Source organism: Narcine bancroftii, chromosome 1 (assembly GCF_036971445.1).
Source record: "Narcine bancroftii isolate sNarBan1 chromosome 1, sNarBan1.hap1, whole genome shotgun sequence".
Taxonomy (NCBI): Eukaryota; Metazoa; Chordata; class Chondrichthyes; order Torpediniformes; family Narcinidae; genus Narcine; species Narcine bancroftii.
Genome location: NC_091469.1, coordinates 274,142,582 through 274,165,353, shown reverse-complemented (window position 1 = coordinate 274,165,353; position 22,772 = coordinate 274,142,582). Strand labels below are relative to the sequence as shown.

At 38.4% G+C, this 22,772-nt stretch overlaps 2 protein-coding genes across 5 annotated transcripts in view; one reads left to right on the top strand and one right to left on the bottom strand.

Annotated features, from left to right (window-relative positions):
* Positions 1-614, top strand: part of nat10 (N-acetyltransferase 10) — a 72,209-nt gene extending 71,595 nt beyond the window's left edge. For both annotated transcript variants that reach the window (XM_069899451.1, XM_069899445.1), the window contains exon 29: positions 100-614. In XM_069899451.1, coding sequence (XP_069755552.1) covers positions 100-199 — 100 coding nt within the window. In that variant the 3' untranslated portion in view covers positions 200-614. The remainder of the gene's footprint in view (positions 1-99) is intronic.
* Positions 615-4,606: 3,992 nt separating this feature from the next.
* Positions 4,607-22,772, bottom strand: part of abtb2b (ankyrin repeat and BTB (POZ) domain containing 2b) — a 217,559-nt gene continuing 199,393 nt past the window's right edge. The window contains exons 10-19 of one of the 3 annotated variants that reach the window (XM_069899423.1): positions 20,538-20,673; positions 18,603-18,829; positions 16,088-16,266; positions 15,742-15,847; positions 14,575-14,677; positions 12,902-12,992; positions 12,201-12,269; positions 11,280-11,342; positions 9,395-9,508; positions 4,607-6,665 (exon numbers count right to left, since the gene is read on the bottom strand). In XM_069899423.1, the coding sequence (XP_069755524.1) occupies positions 6,468-6,665; positions 9,395-9,508; positions 11,280-11,342; positions 12,201-12,269; positions 12,902-12,992; positions 14,575-14,677; positions 15,742-15,847; positions 16,088-16,266; positions 18,603-18,829; positions 20,538-20,673 (1,286 nt within the window). In that variant the 3' untranslated portion in view covers positions 4,607-6,467. Of the gene's footprint in view, positions 6,666-9,394; positions 9,509-11,275; positions 11,343-12,200; positions 12,270-12,901; positions 12,993-14,574; positions 14,678-15,741; positions 15,848-16,087; positions 16,267-18,602; positions 18,830-20,537; positions 20,674-22,772 lie in introns of those variants that run through there. The other 2 variants (XM_069899429.1, XM_069899436.1) reach the window with 2 other exon arrangements.

The following is a 22,772-nucleotide window of genomic DNA, read 5'->3' as shown; positions in this document are numbered from 1 at the left end:
ACTCAACGGACCCAGATAAATCAATAAAATGGTTATATACAAAAGCTTGCCCTGCTTGATGTCAGAGGTTAATTTGCTCAATTGTTTTAATGTTTTTAGTGCCAAAAGAAAACAAGAATTAACAGAGAAAGGAGACCACTGGCTGGAGAAGAAACGGGTTAAGAAGAACAAAGAAAAAAAACAAAAAAGGGCAAAATAATTTACATAAACCAAAGGCACAATTTAAATTTCAATCAGTATTTTGAATCTGGTGTAATCAGCGTAAATTGGTTTAAAGAAGTTTTATTGGATAAACCTCTGAATCTTGCTGTTAAATCAGATTAGTCTGAGAAAATGAGAAGTCAAGAATTACTGAAACCTGGTGCATTTTAATTTGAAATTCAGTTGAAGTTTCAGAACAGAAGATGACTGTCGTCCTCTTCTTTACTCAATATATGTGTCAATTTGACACTTCTGGTGTTTGTTAACCTTTTAGTGCAGGTGCCCTACCCAATTGGAAATCCATGCTATTATGAAGTATGGTGAGTCTATGAATTTGTACAAAAAAAATCAACGTAATAATGTATGTAAAAATGGGACTGGTCTAACTATATTAAATGTTGTTTTTATTTTCACTTGTGATTACTGTGTTCATAAGGTGGTGTGTATCAAATTCTTTTCAGCCTTCTGGTTTTCTATACTTAAGTCTAGAGAAGAAAATCAATCTTTGTGGGCCTGAAAGACTTGGTGTCTTCCAAATAATTAGAATAATTAATTGTTTGTGCATCAGTGGTCAGATTTGTGCTGTACACAGTATATTAATACTGACAGCCTTAAGTTACAATTTGAAAATTGTATTCATTGTTCACTTTCCATTAAGGTGACTAAATTTCAAAAGTCATTGATTAATTAGAGAGTACTTTGGAATCTTGAACAAGCAATTTAATTGTTTATTTTCTTATTCAGTCTTGCGGTTTATGCATTGCAGTCAAGGCAACAATATTATTCCCCATTGCTGAGTGTTAACAAACCATCTTCTGGGATTGCTGTAAAGACATTGTGATGAAGGCACTCATACGCTATTGTTTCCAGGATCCCAATAATTTGGAAATGAAGCACAAGTGAGTAAGTTTTAAACAGTGGAATGAACAGTGACTAAGTTTTCAAGATGCAATATGGGAAACTTCAGGTAAAAATACAAAAGCCCTTTCATGTTGAATAATTCAGCAGGTTCTGTAAAGCTTTTGTAGTTTTGTTTCAGTGATCTTGCAGCTAATTTGTGACACCCATTGTGATAACACATGATCCACCAGTAGAAAGATCACCTTGATGTTGCACCTGCTGGAGTAACATGTGCTGCTTAGAAGCAGAAGGTTGAGATTATTAAAGCCATGAGCATTATCTAAGTGTAGACAAGAATTCTGAAGGAAATAATGAACTGCAGAAGATCCTAAGACATAGCCAGTCAGGCAGCATCTATGCAAAAGGAAACAGATGAAAGGTCTTCTTCCTGAAACATTGTTTCCAGGGATGCTGCCTGAGCTACTCAGTATTTTCAGCATCTGAGACTTTCTGATTTTAATTAGTTTTCAACCCTTCAAGAATTTATGTTTTGCACCTGAATCTCTCTGAGGAATTTTCATGGAGGACTCTGCCATTGATCACAGTGGTTCAAATATCTCAGCTGAAGGGTGGATGATTGATAACTAACCAGATGGTGTGAGTGTAATATTTAATCAGATAAGATACAGTAGAGAGTGGCCTTGTTTAGAGTGTTCTCTAGAATTGAAATGAAGAGAATGTACCTTTACAGATGATTTGAAGTTGGTTAAAATTTATAATTTAATCTTCTCTAATTCCTATTTAGTTAAGGCTAATAAAATAATAAATAAATATAAACACTTGGAGCATAATTGAGAGGTTAGAAAGGTAGAGTCATGCTTATAATTTATATAATGGTAAATACAATTTCTTTGTGCATTATGTTTTAGAAAAACATTAATGCGTTGGTCATTTAATTACAAAGTTCTGGATTGTACTGGATTCAAGTTTATGCTTTTTGTTCCTCAAATCTCATTATGCACACTGAATCACTTTTCTGCATTTGTACTATCAGATGGTTCGGTTCACTGAATTTAGTGAGTATATAGTTACAGATTCCACCTAACAATTGCTAATTCTCTGACATTAACACTTTTAGTGGGTGGTACATTCTTTCCGTTGTCTGATTAACTAAGGGGCAGAATTTTTAATCATTTGTTTTTCTATATTTGGGTGTTGTTGGCAAGAGTGAGTATTAAATGTTGTAGTACTTCTGGTAAAGTACTGCCACTATGGATAGAGAACTCCAGGATTTAGAATGTTGATGCATTTCCAAATCAGGATGGAGTGCGACTTGGAAGGAAACTGGCTGATGTTTCCTACCTATCTTGTAGTTGCACTTACACAGACAGTTAAGAATATTGCCATTGTGGTTGAGGTAGAATGGTTGTCAGGTTCATGCATTTATTAACTTGTGTTTGGCACCAAAACCTAATATGAGTGGACATAACAATATGATATTTTAACATCATGATGTGAAGTCTAGCACTTTAGAAGTGTTATGCCCCTTGCTTGAGTTGACATTGTTAATTTGAATAGAACTGTTGAACTCTGGCCTGAGTTCAGAAGGCTGTTTTATGCTTGATTGAAACGTGAGGTATTCATGCATTTAAAAAGCATGGAATTTATTTTATAACTACTTTGCAGTGTTGATATTTTCCAACTGCCACTTTAATTCTACAAAGAAAATGATTATAACAGAGCAGAAAACTTCAAGCTTTTGACTGTAAGACTTTGGTTTTGCATGACAGATATTCTTGCAATTTTCATCTGCATCTTGATTGCTAATAGAATTGATGAAAAAAACATGAAAGGTAATCATGAAGCACATTTATGCTGGAATGTGGAAAAACTGACACAGAGAAAAATAATGTTATTTTTTAAAATATTCTTATTGTTAGATAATCATTCCTGTACAAAATATTTAGTGTTACTTAGAGACATCACCATTTTAAAAATTATATTCATCAGTACTTAAGTATTGCATTCAGTTCTGGTCACTTTATTACAGGAAAAATGTGGAAGCTTTTACCAGGATGTTGCCTGGATTGGAGAACGTGTTATGAAGGCATGGAGCGATAAAAGGTGACTTAATAGAGGCATATAAGGGGCATAAATAGGATAGACAGCTAGCATCTCCTTCCCGTGGCAACAATAGCAAATACTAGAGGATATCTGTTAAACTTTTGGGGACATGTCAGAGGTAATTTTTACACACAGAATGGTGGTGGCCTTGAATGCATGGTTAGGGGGTGGTGGTGGAGGCTGGATACAATAGGAATATTCAAAAGACACAGATGCAAGTAAAATGGAGGGTTAAGGTGTGAGAGGGAATGACTAGATTGTCATGGAGTAGGTTTACATAGGTCAGCACAATATTGTAGACTAAAGAGCTTGTTCTGTGCTCCAATGTTAATTTAATAATTCAAGGTTAAACATTGAAGTAGGTTCTCTGACCAAATGACAACCCCTAATGAGTTGCACAGATGGGTAATATTTCTCCAAAAGACAACTTCTAGTTAACAGTGCTCATTTACGTGGTTGCAAGTTCAGGAGATTGGAATAAGAGTGAAAACAAACAAGGCTGAATTTGAACAGGCAATTAATTGGGTTTGAAAGTGAAAGGTTAGTAAATTTGGTTAAAAAATAAAATTAGCCCATTTGTACATGATCTGTTTATGAATCCTCTGTTTATCTTAATAATCATTAGTGATAGACAACAAAGCACTACATTTGAGGAAAATATTTGACTGAATCAACAATGACTGGCACTAAATTCTTGAGCTTCTCAAATTTATAATGCCCAGTGGAGCCTGCTGTTACTTTGTATGAAACATTTATTTTTGTGAATTCCTTACCAGCTGTGATGTAGCAGTTAGTGCTACAGCTCCAGGGACCCACATTTGGTACTGACCACCTTGGGTGTTGTCTGGTTTTCTCTACAGTAATACGCATTTCTTCCCTTGCCCAAAGATGTTCTGTTAGAATAGCTGTCTGTTGGAAATTGTCCCTTTGTGTAGGTTAATAGCAAAAGGAATTAAAGGGGAGTTCATGACGAGAACAAGTTTCAGGCTAATGGGACTGCTGTCTTTGAGGTAGGCAATTTGATGGTTGAATGGCTGACTCTAACATGATATTTTGATTCATACACTTCCAATTAATGGTAATTTAATATTGGAAAAACCAATTGCATACATGTATTTTTTCTAGTGCCTATATATGGCAAAATACAAATTTAAAAAAAGTTTATAATTTAGGTTGCAGAAGTATGATGAGACTTGTTCCTGACTGTTCAACATTCCCAATCTCAGCTTGGTTAAATTTATATTCAACTAGAACTCCTGCAGGTTTCATGGAAAATGGGAGAAAATAGTGGCACTTTTAGATTTAACCTTTTTTTTTAACTGCTTCAGATGTAATCAGTTTTTCAGTTATAATAATATTCCTTTGTGAGAAACCTTAACCTGATTTGTTTGACTATTAGCATACATGTTAATTTATTGAAAAAAATATCAACAAGCCAAAATTGTTTCTCCAGTTTTTATTTTAAAGATTTTTTTCAACAGTACACAAACACCAGTGTGCCGGCCTTGGTGGTATTTGCTGAAAATTAACATTTCCATTTTACGGGTTCATTACATTTCAACTGCCACACAAGGCCATCCTTGCCCCCCGTACTTTAGGCAGTTACAAGCTGGATATTTTATCACTTCTACTCTAAGCTAAGTAAATATTTCACTTTCCAATGAAAAAAACTACTAATCTTTGACATCCATTGACGCATTGACATCTCAAAACTCAACACAACTCTACTTGTTTTGCTTTGCCTCTGCAAACTCTTACTGCTTCATAAAATTCTGAAATGTGCTTGAAAGTTTGAAGGACAGTCTGGAAGTAATCTGTGCCCAAACTTTTAGTTACCTGGTTGAAACCCTTAGAATGTTTTACTTCATCAAAGCCAATATGTTAATGAAGGTAATAAAGATCATTAGTACTGAATTTTTTTCATCCTGCTATTAATTGGGATGCAGCACATTTTTGAAATATTGTTTTGGAATATTTAATATAATTTCTATGCCTTGATGTTTGAAATTGCTTTTGAATTTAGCACCAAAGAGAGATTAAACCTTCAGTACAGATTAGAGAGTGCATTTTAATGTTGGAAGTTACAGAATTTGAAAAAAATTATCATGCACACTCTTGATAAATCCTGAAGGGGTCTTTCAGTTCACTAGAAGCCCATTTGTTAGTATTTAACAGTATTCCATCACTGCAGAGGGTATTAAATCACTGTTTGATATGCGCCTTTATGCCAACTTTGAAAGCTTCACTTCAAGAACAGATTATAATTCAGGCAGAGTCATTTCTACTTATTGAATCAGTGTTCAAAGCAATTGTTAATTGTATTTAGATGGGAAACTGCATTGGCTAAGCTTATTCCTATCTTCAAATAGTGCAAAACGTATGTGCTTTTGCTGATCTGTACATTATTGATCTTTTCAATCGTCTCATGGACTCTAATTATCTTTGTTATGGGCTTTAGAGTAAATCTTTATCTACTAAAAAAATCTATTGATTTTTTTTAAGGAATCCATCATTATGACCCCTTTTAATGTATAATACATTTAATATTTGATTTCAGAAAATCTGGCAAATCTTCTGCGTGTGCTAAGATGAAATCTATTCTGAAACATTTTAATTATTGCCAACAAACTGATTAATACATTTGTATTAATAACACAAAAAATTCTATGCAAAGATATTAACATGTTTACGAAAATGGTAAAATTGACATCAACTATACATCCAAAAAAATGTACCTTGATTAACTTCAGTTATCTTAGTGAAACTTTGTCCCATATGCAGAAAACATTATTTAGCGGCTTTCCATTACCAGCCTATACAATGCAAATTAAAGCTCAGATCCAAACCAATTGAAATAGCATTGACAACAATCTTTTACTAATAATCCATAAATAAAATGCCCACAGCTTTGTGCACAGAGAGCATCGAGCTTGTAAGCTCAATGACAAGTCTAAGGTTTCTGTCAAATTGTATCTTGCTTTATCCCTATTTGATCTCAAAGAAATGTGTATACATGGCATAATATTTGATCTGCCCCATTTGATTTTGGTCAAAAGAACGGTTGTTCAAATGGCCCCTCACCAAGGCAGCTGTTGGGTGATTTTAGGGGTTAAGAATTATAAAACAAAATTAGATATCAAGAACTATTTTGGTAAATTTACTTAAGGATATCGCATTTACCTTGGCTGTGGTAGTTCTTCACATCAATGAAGAACCAAATGTTGCAAAATAAGGAATAGCCCACGTGGAGTATCTGTTAACATACTTAATGCTTTTACAGTTTATTGGTGCCCATGGTTTCCTCATACCCTTGATGTGATGTAAATTGACCGCATTCTATTGGCTAATGCCAGATCCAGAGCTTGAAGAGGGTCCAGGCCCTGCAGTTTGCAGTTGCGTCCATAAATCAGCTGCCTGAAAGACTCTTGATCGAGAAGTGCACTGAAGTTTTTAAGGAAATAGCTTTCAGTATAAGAAAGCAGCTCGTGGGCATTGTGTATCTAAGGAAAAACCAAAGTGGATAGTTAATATGGCAGGCAGCATATCTATAATTTTAAAGTCAAACTTGCAAGCTAAGGAAGCATTTCCAATTTCAAAACAAGCAAGTTTCGGCTAACAAATTTGCACTCTTTTTAGGGCACCCCAAAACACTTTTATAGGTGCTTAATTACTTATTAAACCATAACCTGTGTTTGTTGAGAAATCCGGTTTATAATGTTGCGAAATGCATAAATCAGATGACAAGATTATTTTGGTTTTTCAATACTACTTGTTTGAGGGTCTGGGCATTGTTGGGAAGGCCAGCATTTATTTATCTCTTAATCCTGGCTGGTGTTCATTGATAAATTGTGCAGGCGACCCATGTTCCATTTTGACAATTGCCAGTAGCATGGACAAACTAATATTTTATCATTTCAACAGAATACAGACAGTTAAACATGATGATACTGTGCTGAAGTATTCTCCCTTGCTGAATGCTGTCAGATTCTGAATGTAAATCTCTTTAGTTAACAGAATAGCCTAAAAGGAGTCATTAGTGCCAAATGAGCAGTATCACGGCATGAATCAGGAAAGTAATAGTGTTGATCTTGGAATAAAGAGGAGCTCAAGCAAGGCTTAATGAGAATTTAAGCTGTCCATCACTAGAGAATTAGTATTGGCAAAGCAATGGAGCAGAAGCCTGGCCTGCAAGTCTTGGATCTGAGGATCCTAAAAGGATGGCTACAAAAATAGTGCTTGTATTAGTCCTCAAAAGTCACAAGTATCCTTGGATTCCTGAGATGGGGAGCTCTTATTTATAACCTGATGCTTATTGTTGGAAAAGTAATAACAATCCCTTTGGAAAATTGTAATCGAATCGTGCACAGTTAACACCAAGTGGAAATGATGTCAGACAACTTTTAGTATTTTGAGGAAGTCTCCAATAGCCAATAGGTGCAGGAGGAGTCCATTTGGCTCTGAGCCAGCAGCACCATTGACTGTGATCATGGCTGATCTTCCACAATTAGAACCCCATTCCTACTTCTCCCCATATCCCTTGACTCCACTATCATTAAGAGCTCTATCTCTTCCTTGAAAGTATCCTGAGAATTGGCCTCCACTACCTTCTGAGGCAGAGCATTTCACAGATCCACAACCCTCTGGGTGAAAACATTTTTCATCAACTCTGTTCAAATTGGCCTTCCCCTTACTCTTAAGCTATTCTGGACCCCCCCCCCCCCCCCACCTCTAGCATGTCCAGTCCCTGAATAATCTTATGTTTCAATCAGATCCCCTCTCATCCTTCTAAATTCCAGTGTATACAAGCCCAGTTGCTCGAATCTTTCAACATGTGACAGTCCTGCCATCCTGGGAATTAATCGCATGAAGCTACGCTGCACTCACTCAGTAGCAGGAATGTCCTTCTTTGAACTTGGCGACCAAAACTGCACTCATTACTCCAGGTGCGATCTCACCAGGGCCCTGTACAACTGCAGAAGGATGTCTTTGCTCCTATAATCATCTCTCCTTGTTATGATGGCCAACATGCCATTAGCTTTCTTCTCTGCCTGCTGCTAGATCTCATTGTACTTCCCTTTTTCCTAACTTGTCACCAAAGTGGATAACTTCACATTTATCCATATTAAACTGCATCTGGCATGTATCTGTCTACTCACCCAACCCATCCAAGTTACCCCACATTCTCATAACATCCTCCTTACATTTCACACTGCCACCCAGCTTTGTGTCATCTGTAAATTTGCTAATGTTCCTTTTAATCCTTTCATCTAAATCATTAATGTATATTGTAAATAGCTGTGGTCCCAGCACCAAGCCTTGCAGTATCCCACTAGCCACTACAGAGAGAGGAGTGGGAGGAGAGTGTGCAAAAGATTGGCAAATGGAATATAATATGAAAAAATGGGTCTTGGAAGGAAGAGCAGAAAAAGTTGCAGCCCAAGGGGATTTGTGCATAAAAGGTAAAAATCAAAGCACACCAATAATGAGGTTACGGTAGGGAAATCTTCCCAAATCTGGATATGGTACTAGTAAGACCGCAGCTAGAGGAGGATAGTGAACAATTTTGATAGCCTACTTAATGAAAGATACTGTTTCACTGTAGATGGTTCAGAGGCAGCTCACTGGAACAATCTCGGGTATGGAGGGATTGTCCTACGAGGAAAGGTTAAAGCAGGTTGGGACTCTACATAATGAAGTTGAGAAGACAGGGGAAATAGAATATTTCTTCTCACTAAAGTTCAGAACCATCATGTTTTGCCTCGGAATGATGAGATACTCATTTAAGGCTGGGGTGATAAATTTTCTCTCAGAATTAAGTCTTTACAATTTCTTGTCAAAGAGTGTTCTGGGACAGGTACAGCTATGACTGAGAGAGATTTCTAATCAGTATGGTAATCCAAGGCAGGAAAGTGGACACGATCATGAATGGAGCACAGGCTCAAGGGTCTAAAAGGCCACCTCCAGCCTGACATGGAGGAAGGTGAATATTTGGAGTACCCTTCCTTGTACAAGTTGTTGTTGGTCATTGGACAATGAGTACTTGTTTAACCTCATAAGGTCAGTATTTTTATAGGGGTAGAAGTAAATTTTTGCTTTAAATGATGCATTTAAGTTGTACAGCAGAGTGATGATGACAGAATGGTGACTAAGTTGACTTATCCTTGACATTTTGTATTTCTGCTTAAGTTAATGATGGGAAGTACTTTAAAAGAAACAGTACTGAACTTACCTTAGCATAGCAATAAATGATGACTGCATTCTCTAGGTTCATAATTTTCGCACACATGATTTCGCAATGTCTCTGCAATGCTTCTAGTTCAAACAGGCTTGCGGCAGACAAGAGCTTAGAAAATAAAGAATTATGAACTATTATCTTTTCAATGATTGCACATTACAATCTTATTTGAGTACCAGTGCAAAATCTTAATTTCTAGCAACCTCATTATCCCTTCCCACTGTCATATGCATAAAAATGAACAATTTGTGTAATTGTGAAATACTGAATAGCTTCGGAGGCATCTGGACAGAGTGTGGATTGGTACATCAGTTCTGACATTTCTGGCAGAGGCACAAATTTGAATCATTTCTTCTCCATAAATGCTATCTGGCCAAAGTCATTCCAGTGTTTTAAATTAACATGGACAGAGTTTTTAAATCACCTTTTAAGAATCACCTTAAACAAGTGATATCTAGTTATCAATACTTGAGCCACTGGAAACAAAGTCTTATTTGCTCTACCTAAACACTTCATGATTGTAAACACCTTTTACATAATCTTCCCTACTCTTTGGTAAACAACCCTCACTTCTATAATATGGAGAAAGGACAAAGGGAATATTGATAGAGTGAGCTCAATATAAACCGGTCAAAGCAGCATAATCGCGCTCACTCTGCTTCTTTGATAGGTTTGTATGCTGTTAATATCAGGGCTGTAGCTTCTACTCTTGAAGACAAAATGGGGGGGAAAAAAACAAGCCTGAAATGCTGTCTGATCAGCTGAGCATTTTCAGCATCTATATTTCTTTGGAAGAAGTATGGTGTCCACGATTGGTCACAGCACACAGGCAGGGTAAAGAGCAATATGTTACTATTTACTGGTTTAATTAATCTTAGTGGCCTGGAAATTATGAGGTTTGTTTTGGGCCAGGAAACTGGGGAGTTTTAATTCTGCAACACCTTGCCTTTGAGCTGATTAATTACCTGGAACTTTGGTAGGGTAGGAGGAGGATTTCTCGTCCACTTGTGTTTGTCCCTCAGCTGAATTTGGCCTTGTTTCAACTGCAGGCAGTCACCAGTGATAAAAGGTGGCATGTCACTTGAATATCACCTTGGTGTACTTACCATACCACCCATCTGCTCAAAGTGATTGATCTACGTTTATTCAGTCCCAAATGTCTGAAAAGTACTCCCCACATGCTGTTTTTAACTCTCTGGATTCTATTTGCTTTTTATTAACTGCATTGTCACCCTTAGAACATCTACCTACCACGTAGTGGATGAGGGTTAATTAAATCTTTGAATTCCATTTTGATCTGTCTGTGGGAAAGTGGCTGAATTTTACACCCAGCTCAACAATTAAGCAAATGTGAGATTGCTAACTTTCTTCAAAAGGATCTTATAATTGCTTCATATACTGATAATGTGCCACTGACCTTGCACCCAAAAATCATTGGACAAAGCAAAAGTCTGGGACCTTTTGCCCTCTGACTCACACCACCAAGGCTATTGTTCCTAATTGATACTGTCTGAATACAATACACATCCTGAATGAATCATACATCATTATTTACACTATTTATTGCAAGTAGACAATTCTTTTTCTTTGGCATGGCTTCGCGGACGAAGATTTATGGAGGGGTAAAGTCCACGTCAGCTGCAGGCTCGTTTGTGGCTGACAAGTCCGATGCGGGACAGGCAGACACGGTTGCAGTGGTTGCAAGGGAAAATTGGTGGGTTGGGGTTGGGTGTTGGGTTTTTCCTCCTTTGTCTTTTGTGAGTGAGGTGGGCTCTGCGGTCTTCTTCGCCTTTGGAAGACTACACAAAAGAGTCTGGAAAAGCAACCAACTGAAAAACCTCACAAAGATTAGTGTATACAGAGCCATTGTCATACCCACAATTCTTTTAGGTCCTAATATAAAAGCCATTGCCATGATGTAATCATTCTCAGGCGTTGCCTGCTGGCAAAAAAAAATTGCATTTTAAGTGAGTTATACCCAAAATACAAAGTGTAGAATTTTGTTTCTGAGAGAAACTCTTCTTGTTCTGGCTTCGCAATCTCAAATATAAAACCCTTATCCTTGTATTAAATAGTTAATGAGTAACCAACCTTAGTACAGTACTTCCAGACCTATTTCCTTGACCTCTGAGTGGAGTGCTGCACAACTTCTCACATCTCCCTGACTACATTCTCTGACATTTCTACCCCAATTGCTTGTAGCTCCCTGTCTCCGTGCTGTAAGACCCCAAAGGTCCCCATTTTAAACAAGCTTCTTTCTAATAAATGTGAAACAATGTTTCATAAATTGCTTTATAATTGCAATCACTGGATTATTCCATTCTGAAGTATTGCACTAAACAATCACAATAAGCTAGCTGCATCACGGTCTGGTATGGGGACACCAATACCCCTGAGCATAGCATAAAACCCTGCAAAAGTAGTGGACATTGTAGGCAAAACCCTCCCCACCATGAGAACATCTATGGGGAACACTGCCACCAGAGAATCATCAAGGATTCACACTAACCAGCATACTGTACTCGCTGCTGCCATCAGGAAAGAGGTATGGGTGCTACAAGACTTGCACCACCAGATTCAGGAACAACTGCTACCCCTCCACCATCAGACTCTTCAACAATAAACTCATTGGAGAATTCTTACACTTTGTTTTTTATCCCCCCTTCTTTATTCCAGTCAGTTGTTTAGATTATTTCACTACCAATAAGTGGAAATTCTGCCTCGCCCACAGTAAAAGGAATCTCAGGGTTGTGTGTGATGTCATGTATGTACTCTGACAATAAATTGGAGATGTTCTTACCTCCAGCACATCAGAAATGGATAAAGTTATTGAGTTGGTGTCACCATAATACAAATACTGCATCATCAGCTGGAGGAATGAGAGGGAATTCAAATCAAACATCTTTTTAAAAAAAAAATGTACTTGCTGGTAATGAAATTGGAATATTACACACACTTTAACAATCCCACCATATCCCTATCAGAAAGTAATTGTTTACTGTGAATATGACTGGTTGAGAATATTGTTCACTAGTTAATAATAGCAGACATTACTTGGAATGGCACTGAACAACACGGCAGAGTTCGGCCTGGACAAATAATGAAACCTGTCGACAGCCTTTCCAACTTTACATGTGAACATTAGCGAAGTGTGTTAATGGAGCCAAAGGAATTGTGCCCTGATTTTGCAGGAATGCATTGAGTTTTTGAGAGGAGGTGGGAAACTTACCATCGCTGGTGACCAATTAATTATACACCATCAGAAGCGATGGCTTAGAAGATGGAGGACAAAGTGAAGAGCAAAGAAAACGTACCGGGGTTGTAGGTTAATTGGGTGGCATGGGTTTGTGGGCCAAAAGGGCATGTAACCGTGCTCTGTCTAAATTCAACCTTAAAAAATTTCAATATAATTTTTTTTTTAATTGGTAAATTAAGACTTCTGTGTCACAATAACACTGCCACCAGCATAATTCCTGAACACTACAAGAAAAAGAGATGTACCTGGAAAATATGGTATTTAATCTCACTGATTTCTATACATTTGCAAGGCAGGTTCTCCAGCGACGTCTTATTAGTCAGCAACATTTTAAATCTAAAGTGGAAGAATCGAGAAGACTTTCTTGTTAAACTAATCTATAGATTCAACATGCTTTCTCGGAGTTTAAACCTTTTATGCCCTGTGCAATACATGTTGGTTGTCATTTGGAAACATTTTGAGCATACACATATCTGATTTGATCAGTGGAGAGAATGGCTCACCCTGTTACACTCCCCTTGATGCTACCCATTTGGAGCTTAACATGAGAAATTACTGGGATGAGTTCATATTGCAAAATGCTGTAAGGCAAAGCTTTTGATGCACAACATTCTCGTCCAGACAGTGATGCAAGCAGACAGAATGCTCTCCATGGTACACCTGTAGAAGTTTGAGTGTCTTTGGTGATAAACCGAATCTCCTCAAATACCTCACAAAGTGCAACCACTGGCAAGCCTTCTTCCTGATTGCATTGACATGGCGGCTCCAGGACAGAGTGTGTGGTACTAAATGGGGTGATGAGTCAGCATACAGGATGGAGACTGAAAATTTGGCCGAATGGTCCACCAACAACAACCTTACACTCAATGTCACCAAAAAAAAGCTGATTGTTCAGGAAGGGAAAACCAGTGATCATTGGGGGATTAGAGGTTGAGACTGTGAACAAATTTAAGTCCTTAGGAATCACTATCCCAGAGGACCCAACATACTAATGGCATTGTGAAGAAAGCACATTGACGCCTCTATTTCCTCGAGTGTTTGCAGAGATTTGATATGACATCAGAAACCCTGGCAAATTTCCACGACTGTGGTGGAAAGTGCTGACCGGTTGAATCATAGTCTGAGTGTAAAGCCCTGCAAAAGGTAGTGGACACAGCCCAGGAGATCACAGGCAAAACCATTCACACCACTGAGAACATCCGTGAGGAATCCTGCCATCAGAGAGCAGCAGCAATCATCAAGGATCCACATCACCCAGCACCTGTTCTTTTCTCGCTGCTGCCATCAGGAAAGAGGTCTCGGTGCCACAAGACTCGCACAGGTTCAGGAACAGCTGCCACCCCTCCACCATCAGACTCCTCAACAACAAACTCAATCAGGGACTCATTTAAGGTCTCTTTTGAACTTTCTTGATTTAATTTTCTCTCTCTAGTAACAGTCAGTTAGCTTACATGCATAAGTTGTGTACATTTTTTTTGCACTTTCAATAAGTGCCCGCAGAAAAAGAATCTCAGGTTTGTGTGTGATATGTATGTACTCTGAAAATAAATCTGAAATCTAATATTGACGAACTTGACAAAAACTTTACTTTGGTCCACTTAAATTGTGTTGTCCACTTTAACCTTAGGCAGAGAAATGGAGAAATAATTTATTTTCATTGACTCACACTGACATTACTTTGCCAGGGGTTTGGGAGAGAAGCAGGCGTTGAGGTTAAAAATAGAAACAAATTAAAACATCGACCCTTTCCACAGATGTTGCTTGACATATGTTTCTAACATTTTGTTTTGGTCTCAGATTTCCAGCATCTAGTTTTGATTTAATTTTCGTCAGCTGCAGGAATTTACAACTCATCCACACATCAACCAGAGCAAAATGGACATGCATCAAAAGCAACCATCTCTGCACTTTCTCATACCTGTTTGAGGCAGTAATGAGGAGAACTTTATGTGCATAAAATGGCTTTCCTTCAACCAAGAATGTTAGATCTGACATGTCTTTATTATTCAAAAAATGAGGATCTGAAAAAAGAATAAAGAACTTATTAATGAAAACACTAAAGCAAAATCTGATGGCAGCAACTGAGTGTGGGGAGTCAAGGCACTTGCGAGGAGGACAGAGTGATTACCAAATCTAATTTAGATGGAGTTGAGAAAGGATGTGGGTTTGATGCTACATTCCTTCTGTGATGGGGAGGGGAATGAAAGCGATGGGAGGAATGTTTTCCCAGAATCTACTTGATTTTAATGACATTCCACTCTGAAGTAAAAGGTTTTGCTCAGTGAGAATGATCTGATAAAGCCAGGAATTTCCCCAAGGGTGCATCGATTAACATATTCCTCTCTCTCAACTTTCTTGTTGATGCAATGGACGGCTGCCATTTAAATAAATAATGCCAGCTCTCTGATGACTCTGATCAAGGGTTGGGGCTTATAGATCATCACTGGAGTGAAGACATACTTACTCCTAGATCCCATTTCCAATTAGTCCAGGACCGTTGCACTTGGAAGGGGTGGGTGGGCTGCTGATGAGTGTGGTTGAGGGATTCACACCGCTCTGCAGACCGCTGGAGACTGGTTCAAGACCGGCCGAAGGGGTGTCGGGTATCAAAACTGGGATGCGAGGAGCCGAGGGCACTGAAGGTTTCCTCAATGTGTCAGAGGCTTGGGACTGGAGCTTGGGCCGCTGATGGTTTGGACTGGACTGTGTGTGGCTGTGAAAGCAATGGAGGTGAATCCACAGACTTGGGTGACTGAGGGGCTTCTCTTTTTCTGAGTGTAAGAGGCAATTTCTGCCAATGGTGAATCAGACAAAAGCAAATTCCGTGTAATATTGCACTGTCTTTATCGCATGACAATAATTGAATCTGGAATCAACTCAGATGATGGCTTTGCCTTCCTGACCATCACAGGGCATAATTATAATTATTCCTCTCAGGTAGGATTTAATCTCACCCAACTCTTATCCCAATGACTTTAATGCTCAGATTCAACATGAGTGGTGTTGGCTGATGTATGAATCAGGAGAAAGGAGAATATAAAATGTTATTCAAAACCATCTCAAATTTTGTGTATTAATTACATACCTAATCGAGCAGGTGGGGTTCTCTTTATCTCAGGGATGCTCGGAATAGGACCGTTGCCATAACAGTGTATAAAGATAGAGGCTATCTGTTGATTAACTGCATCATTCTGTTGGGAAAACACACAGAATTGAAGCCTTGTGAAAACTGATGAAAATCTGTCAAATATTGTCATATTCCAAGCCAAATCCATCAGTTGCAAAAAATAATCTTTCTTATCAATACTGTCACATATATCCAGAAAGATTTATGAATTTAGTGAGAAACACTGAGCTATATGCATCTTGTTTCATTACATCCTTGTAATGCCTTATTATTTTCAATAGAATATCACAAGAATGGATTCTACCTTGCTAACCCTAAGAATATCAAACATCAGTGGAAGTCCCTCATGAATCAACTCTTCATTGTAGTCCTCTTCTTTGATAGTAGCGAATTCCCGTAACAGGTACTGCACCACAGGGTATCTACATTGATGGTAGGAAGTCCTCAGAGATTCAATCCACATGTGTAGCTTCCAGGGGACACCTGTGTAAAGAACAGAATTCTAATCATCCTTAAAAATAGATGTTAATGCTTGAAGGTTATCTTGACTCTTCGTCCTACAACATGCAAGATCAAACAATCTTAAAAGCATTCAATGTAACAGATTAATTCTAGAGACCTTGGGACATAACCTCCAGTGAAGATATTGAAATTAGTCTTTTGCCTCTGAAGGTCGATTATAAAAGTAATATCCCAGGAAATATTTAATAATAATGGAAGTTATCCTGCCATCTGGTCTACTCACTGGAAGATTAGAGCATGAAAGGAAACTGTTCAGTGCATGCCAAATGTACAAGGGATCTTCCCAGCACTCCTCTCACAGAGCCTTGCAGTTATGTTTTCTTTCAAGTCCTCATTCGGTTCCCCTTTCCCCATGATTGAATTTGCCTCCACTTCCCTCACTCTTCCTCCAAACTGTGCTTTCTGATCTTAACCGTTCATTGCAGGGAAAAAAAAGTTTAAATTTTTAAATTTAGAAACAGGCCATTTTGGTCCACAGGTCCATGCTGCCCAATTTACACCCAATTACCCTATACCCCTGGTACATTTCGAATGGTGGGAGGAAACTGGAGCCCCCGAGGAAAACCCATGCAGACAAGGGGAGAATGTAGAAACTCCTTACAGATAGCGCAGGATTCGAACTCTGGTCCCGATCGCTGGCACTGTAAAGGTGTTGCACTAACTGCTAGACTAACCGTGGCACCTCGTGTAACTTTTGTTTGTCAATCATGCTCATTGCATGCTCGCTGGGTTCTTGATCCTTTGAATAGTTTCCCTGCCGAGACTCTCCCAGTATCTCTGTAGGACCCATCTTCCCTCTTTGGATCTCAGGAGATCTTCCTCAGCTGCGCACATTCATAGCTAAAGCTGTGCATTCCTGGGATCATTCCGGTAAAATCTGTTCCTGCTGTCACACTAATGTGTGTCCTAAAGTGTGGAACCGAAATCTGGGCCCAATACCGCAGTTGCGGCCAAAAGGTTCATCATGACTTCCTTGCTCCTCTACTTCATTTACAAACCAAAAGCAGCAGTTTACATATACAGAAAGTCTTAAATAAAACAGCAAATGCTGAAAACGTTCAGCAAATCAGCAGGCATAATCCACACTGAGAGAAACAAAGTTCCGGGTTCATTACCTCCCTTTCCCATCATCAGAAGAGAGCTATCTCGTTACTGGTTTAAAATCTTGCATGCAAATTGACAAAGCAATGACCACATTTCCAAAGTAATCCATTAACCATGATCCACTCTGATTGAAAGCTTTTTTATTTCTCAAAAATGCCTTTTCTTAGTGGTAAAACAGAGCACATGGTGCAAGCAGATGCAGACTTTAATTTTCAGCCCATGAATTCGAGCTTGTTCTGGAAGCTATACCATAACTGGTCTCAAGGAAAACCAATCAACCAAGGATCATCACCACAAAGGTTCTGACCCAAAACGCTGACTGACCATTCATCGCCATAATGCTGCCTGACCCACTGAGTCCATTCAGCTTCTTCTTGTCACAAAAGAATCATCCTCTGTGTTTGCTTCCAATCATCCACAAGCGAAGCATCCACAAAGGAAGGTATGAATTTGGAATCAGAGTAATTGCAGATCCGAGCTGACAATCAAGATAGAAAGCCTTTTGGAGACTCTCTTATGAGTTGAGCAGTCACTTGGGAAATTACTTGAGAATTGGTTGAAACTTTATTTTGGCGCAGCGGTTTTCATACTTTGTCTTTCCACTCATACACCACTCTAAGTAATCCTATGCCATCGATGCTCTGTGATTAGTAAGGGATTACTTAAGATGGTATGGAGTGCAAAGAAAAAAGTTTGAAAAACCACTGTTTTAATCGTACCTAGTTGACTTGTTATGTGCATGGTTTCATAACTCCAAAGGAAATGAACCGATGACAATTTTTTTTCTAGCAAAATATTTCTTTTTTTTGGTTGAAAAATGTATTTAATAATCATAATAAATCATGCAACAAAAGTACAGACAAATATATAACATTTTAACGCTTTACAACTCCCTACCCTAACCCACCCCACCCTCCCAACTCCCTTCTAACTACCCCAAAGAAAGAAGAGAGCACAAGGAGAAGATCAATTAACTTCACACCCATCAATTATTTACAAAATATTTCAATAACAATTGGGTCTAGAGCAGTAGTTCTCAACCTTACCACTCACATTCCCTTACTAATCACAGAGCACCTGTGGCATAGGGTTTACTTAGTAGTATGTGAGTGGAAAGAAAAAGTTTGAAAACCACTGTTTTATCATTTTAAAATAGGATGTAAAACTATTAAAAAATCTATCAAATATCTTACCAAGGTTTCTCAGCTCCATGGTAATATCAAGATAGCCATGTTCAACACTGTAATACATAGTTTCTTGTAAAGCCTTCATTCTGGCTTTGCAGAGTTTTACTTGTCCTTCATTTATACTCCCAATGCTTGAGATATCACTCTCAACTCCTTCTGCTAAAATTTCTTCCAGAGAAAGCACGTCAGTTTTCGGAGCTTGTGGTGGTGTAAGCAACTTCCGCAACACATTCCTGGTGCCAGGAGAAACAATAGCGCGATTTAATTCTTAAAGCAAGCAATAGCAATGTTTTATTGTCTTTAAACCAGAAATGAACAAAAAAGAAATGCAAGTAACATTTCATCTGTAATTTATTCATTTGTAAACCTGATGTGTTGTGTATTATAAATTAGGTCTTTTAGTGGATACTGGTCCTACATCATTTATAAATTCAACAAAAGTTCGTTGCCTTCACTAATCTTTGCGCTGCATACCATTTCCACATATAACAGACAAACATGAGGGAATTGCACAAAAGAACCCTCTGAAAAAAATTAATCTCTGATGTACTGGAAGCAACAGATCAGGAAGCAACAATTGGAAATACAAGAGAAGTGAGAATAAATCAATTGCAGAAGGGAGGTCAGGGAATATCTGATGTTCCAGATGCCTTTGTTTACGGAATATCACCACAGAAGACTCATCAGAGATATTCCTCTTATCCTATTCATGCTTCTCCCTCCCTCTCTGTAATTTAACATTAACTTGCATGCTCTGATGATATAATCGAGTTGAAATTTTAACAATTTCTCCTTCCACCGACACTATTCCATTTGCTGTGTGATCTCAACATGAATTGTTTTTATTTATAGCTTCTGAAAGTTTTTAAAGAAGTATTTCTGGTCTGATCTGTCAGAAGAACTTTAACCCATTTGTCCAAATTTTTTTCCCCCTCTTCCTGGTTCTGACCACCAGCTCAAATTCTATGGTTTCAATTCATATTGGTGTTAATGAGTAATTTAGTGTGAATGTTATCCTGGTTCCAGTGCATCTTCGCACTCAACTAGTTTAAATATGATTTGATATTTCTTGTTTTGTATTTCTCCACGTTGATGCAATCACGAAGAAGGCTCACCAGCGGCTATACTTTGTGAGGTGTTTGAGGAGATTCAGTATGTCACCAAAGACCCGAGAACTTCTACGGGAGAGCATTCTGGCTGGTTGCATCACTGTCTGGAATGGAGGCACTAAATCTCAGGATCAGTAAAAATTCCAGAGAGTTGTTAACTCGGCCTGCGACAACATACTTCACTCCATCGAGGACATCTACGTGAGGAGGTCTTTTAAAAGAAAGCAGCCTCTATCCTCAAAGACACCACCACCCAGGCCACACCCTCTTCACTCTGCTACCATTGGGGAAAAAGGAACAGGAGTCTAAAGACAAGCACTCAATGGCACAAGGACAGCACCTTCCCCACTTCCATCAGATTCCTCAATGATCAACAAACCAAAGTCACTGCCTTACTTCATAGGCACTACTATTTTTACATTTTTAAAATATATATTATTGTTGCTAGATGGTTCATAATATGAAAGTTTGCACTTTGAGGTGCCATAAAACATTGAATTTCGTGTCTTGTTCATGACAATAAATTCTGATTCTGAATTGATCACATCCATAATAAATGGAAGCTATCAGTTAACTCATTAATTTCAGTATTAACAAATTGCTCATCCTATTTTATTGTTGCAACTTTTCAAAGTGTCAGTGCTGTATTAGTTAGAGCTGGAATCTACGTTGTATATTTTTGTCAGGCACTGGCTGTGGAAATAAGATAGCTTTTCGCAGAGGAAAGGGACAACCAAATTCAGCAGAAATGGCGGAGGTTATACATTTGGAACAGTGTCATGTTTCATACTGCCATTCCTACCCCTCCACTCATCAAACGTACGGCAGTTACCTGTGTCCATGGGCAGCTGCGTGGCTAAAGCAGTTCATGTCCTCATGCAATACTGATGTTATCCCATTTGTGTCGAACACATTCAGTAAAGGATCCGCACCTCTACTCAGGAGCAAGCTAACCAACTCGTAGTTACCTGGAGGAGCACCAAGTAGAATTTCAGATGACTAATACAGACAGGAAGCACACTGCAGCTCCATGCTGTGCTAACATCACAACTAAATAAGTAGGACCTTGATGAAGAGCTCAAGCCTGAAATTTTAGTTATGTATCTTTATCTTGATATAAGGTGCACAGTTTGACCTGCTGAGTTTCTCCAGCATTGTGTTTTCACTTATATAAATGTGTAGGATACTAATTCACTAAGACTGGTAGAAATATAGATGACATTTTCTGGGCATTTGTAAAGGAACACTTGCAATTAGCCTGTTCCACATGGTCTTCTGAAATTGGGATCTTTATTGCTTCAGCTTGGAGGGCACTTCACGTCTCCCTGCACCAGATTGTCAGCCTCATTGCAAGGTGTTGCTGAACAATGATTGTCAATATCATTCATTTTCCTTTGTGCTGTCCAGGGCGGTCTGGCTGAACTACCCACTTGGTGTTACAGGTATCATAGATGTTGGCCATAAAGGTGGTAGTTTCTGGTTATTCTCCAACCGCACTCACCAAGGTGATGGTGAGGCATTAGTATCGTTTAAAAAGTTTAAAACATCGATATGAATTCAAGAGCTTGTGTGCCGAAAGATAACCCACACAGTGGGCCCAAACAATCTCGATATCCAGTGAATTTCATCCCACTGAGGGATGTCAAATAGATTAAGGTTTGATGCACCACTTCCTCATTCAAGTCAACATTGAAGTGCAGTCTCTAAGCACCCTCACAGATGGACAGATCATAACACACTGATTGGCTGGCTGACTTCCATCAACTCCTGGTAAAAAGATTTTGTTGAAAAAAAATGACACAAGTCAGCAGAACATGTAGAGAGCTTTTTAGCTACAATAATGTAACACTGCAAGTACAAAAACAAAATCATACAGGAGGACTCCGGTTAAAATGAAAAACAGTTTGGAAAATATGCAAGCAAATAACCATCACTGTCCTTATGATAGCTTCTTGCAACCTACAATGAAAAGTGTGAACACAGAGGCAGTGGGCAGTGGCAGGTAGAAGCTCAGCTGTTAAGCTAAACACGGAATTTCCCTCCCCATTATTCCAACACCGACCTGACAGAATATCAATGATTACAGCTGTGAGAGAAGGCAAACAGACCCTAAGCCCACAATGCCTGGCAATCTCGATTGACGGGAGAGGAGACGGTGATAAATAAGCCAGCCGTGAAATCAGGAAATAATTATACGACTTTGAAAGCCCGAGGACTGTGGGAGGAACAGACAGTTGGAGCACTTATCATGTTTGCTGTAAAATAAGCTGAGTTTTTAAAGTTTCCAAAACAAATATTTTACGACCTGTTCTCTTAAAAGCGTTATATGATTTGAAGTCCTGAATGAAAATAGTGTTACCATGGCTCTGTTTAGATGCATTTTTACATTACAGCTCAACGAAAACTGTTGAATTGGAAGCAGTGATTATAGAGCTGAAGACCTGGCTATCTGCAGCTGCCAGCCATGGATGAATTACTACCTTCACTGCTCGTGAAAAGGTTACAAATAAATACATATATTAAAAAAATGTTTATAATTTCTACATTCAATAACGTACACTGTTGTTTTTAGCTGTGTGGGTGATATATTAGAGAACCCAGAAAATAGTCATTTAAATGATCCATATCAGATAAAATCCAAAGTGCCACAGATCTGTAAAGAATTTTAGTCATCAATTCAGCCAAGTTTGAGCTGTGTTTTGGTGCTGATTTCCTGATGGTCTGCATTTCTAACAGCTAATAGAAACCACAAGATAAAATTCAAGGTCATGGTATTCCAAAGAAACATCTGTGTAATATTTTCGTTATTTGAGGCAATGGGTTATTCATTATACAATTTCATCACAAATACAGCTTGAAAAATCCAGGGTTCTGTTTGTGATGAGTAGAAACAGATGAAGTACATTTAAAGACGGTTATAATCTGATTATAAACTGAACCTGCGGAGATTCCCCCAAATTATTACAATGACTTCTGATCAATCTTTATCTTTCTTTCTTTCAGTCGCCTGCTAAAGATACAAAGCTTTGTGGCAATGTAGGCTGTGAGAAAATGTTTTAGTGTTGAG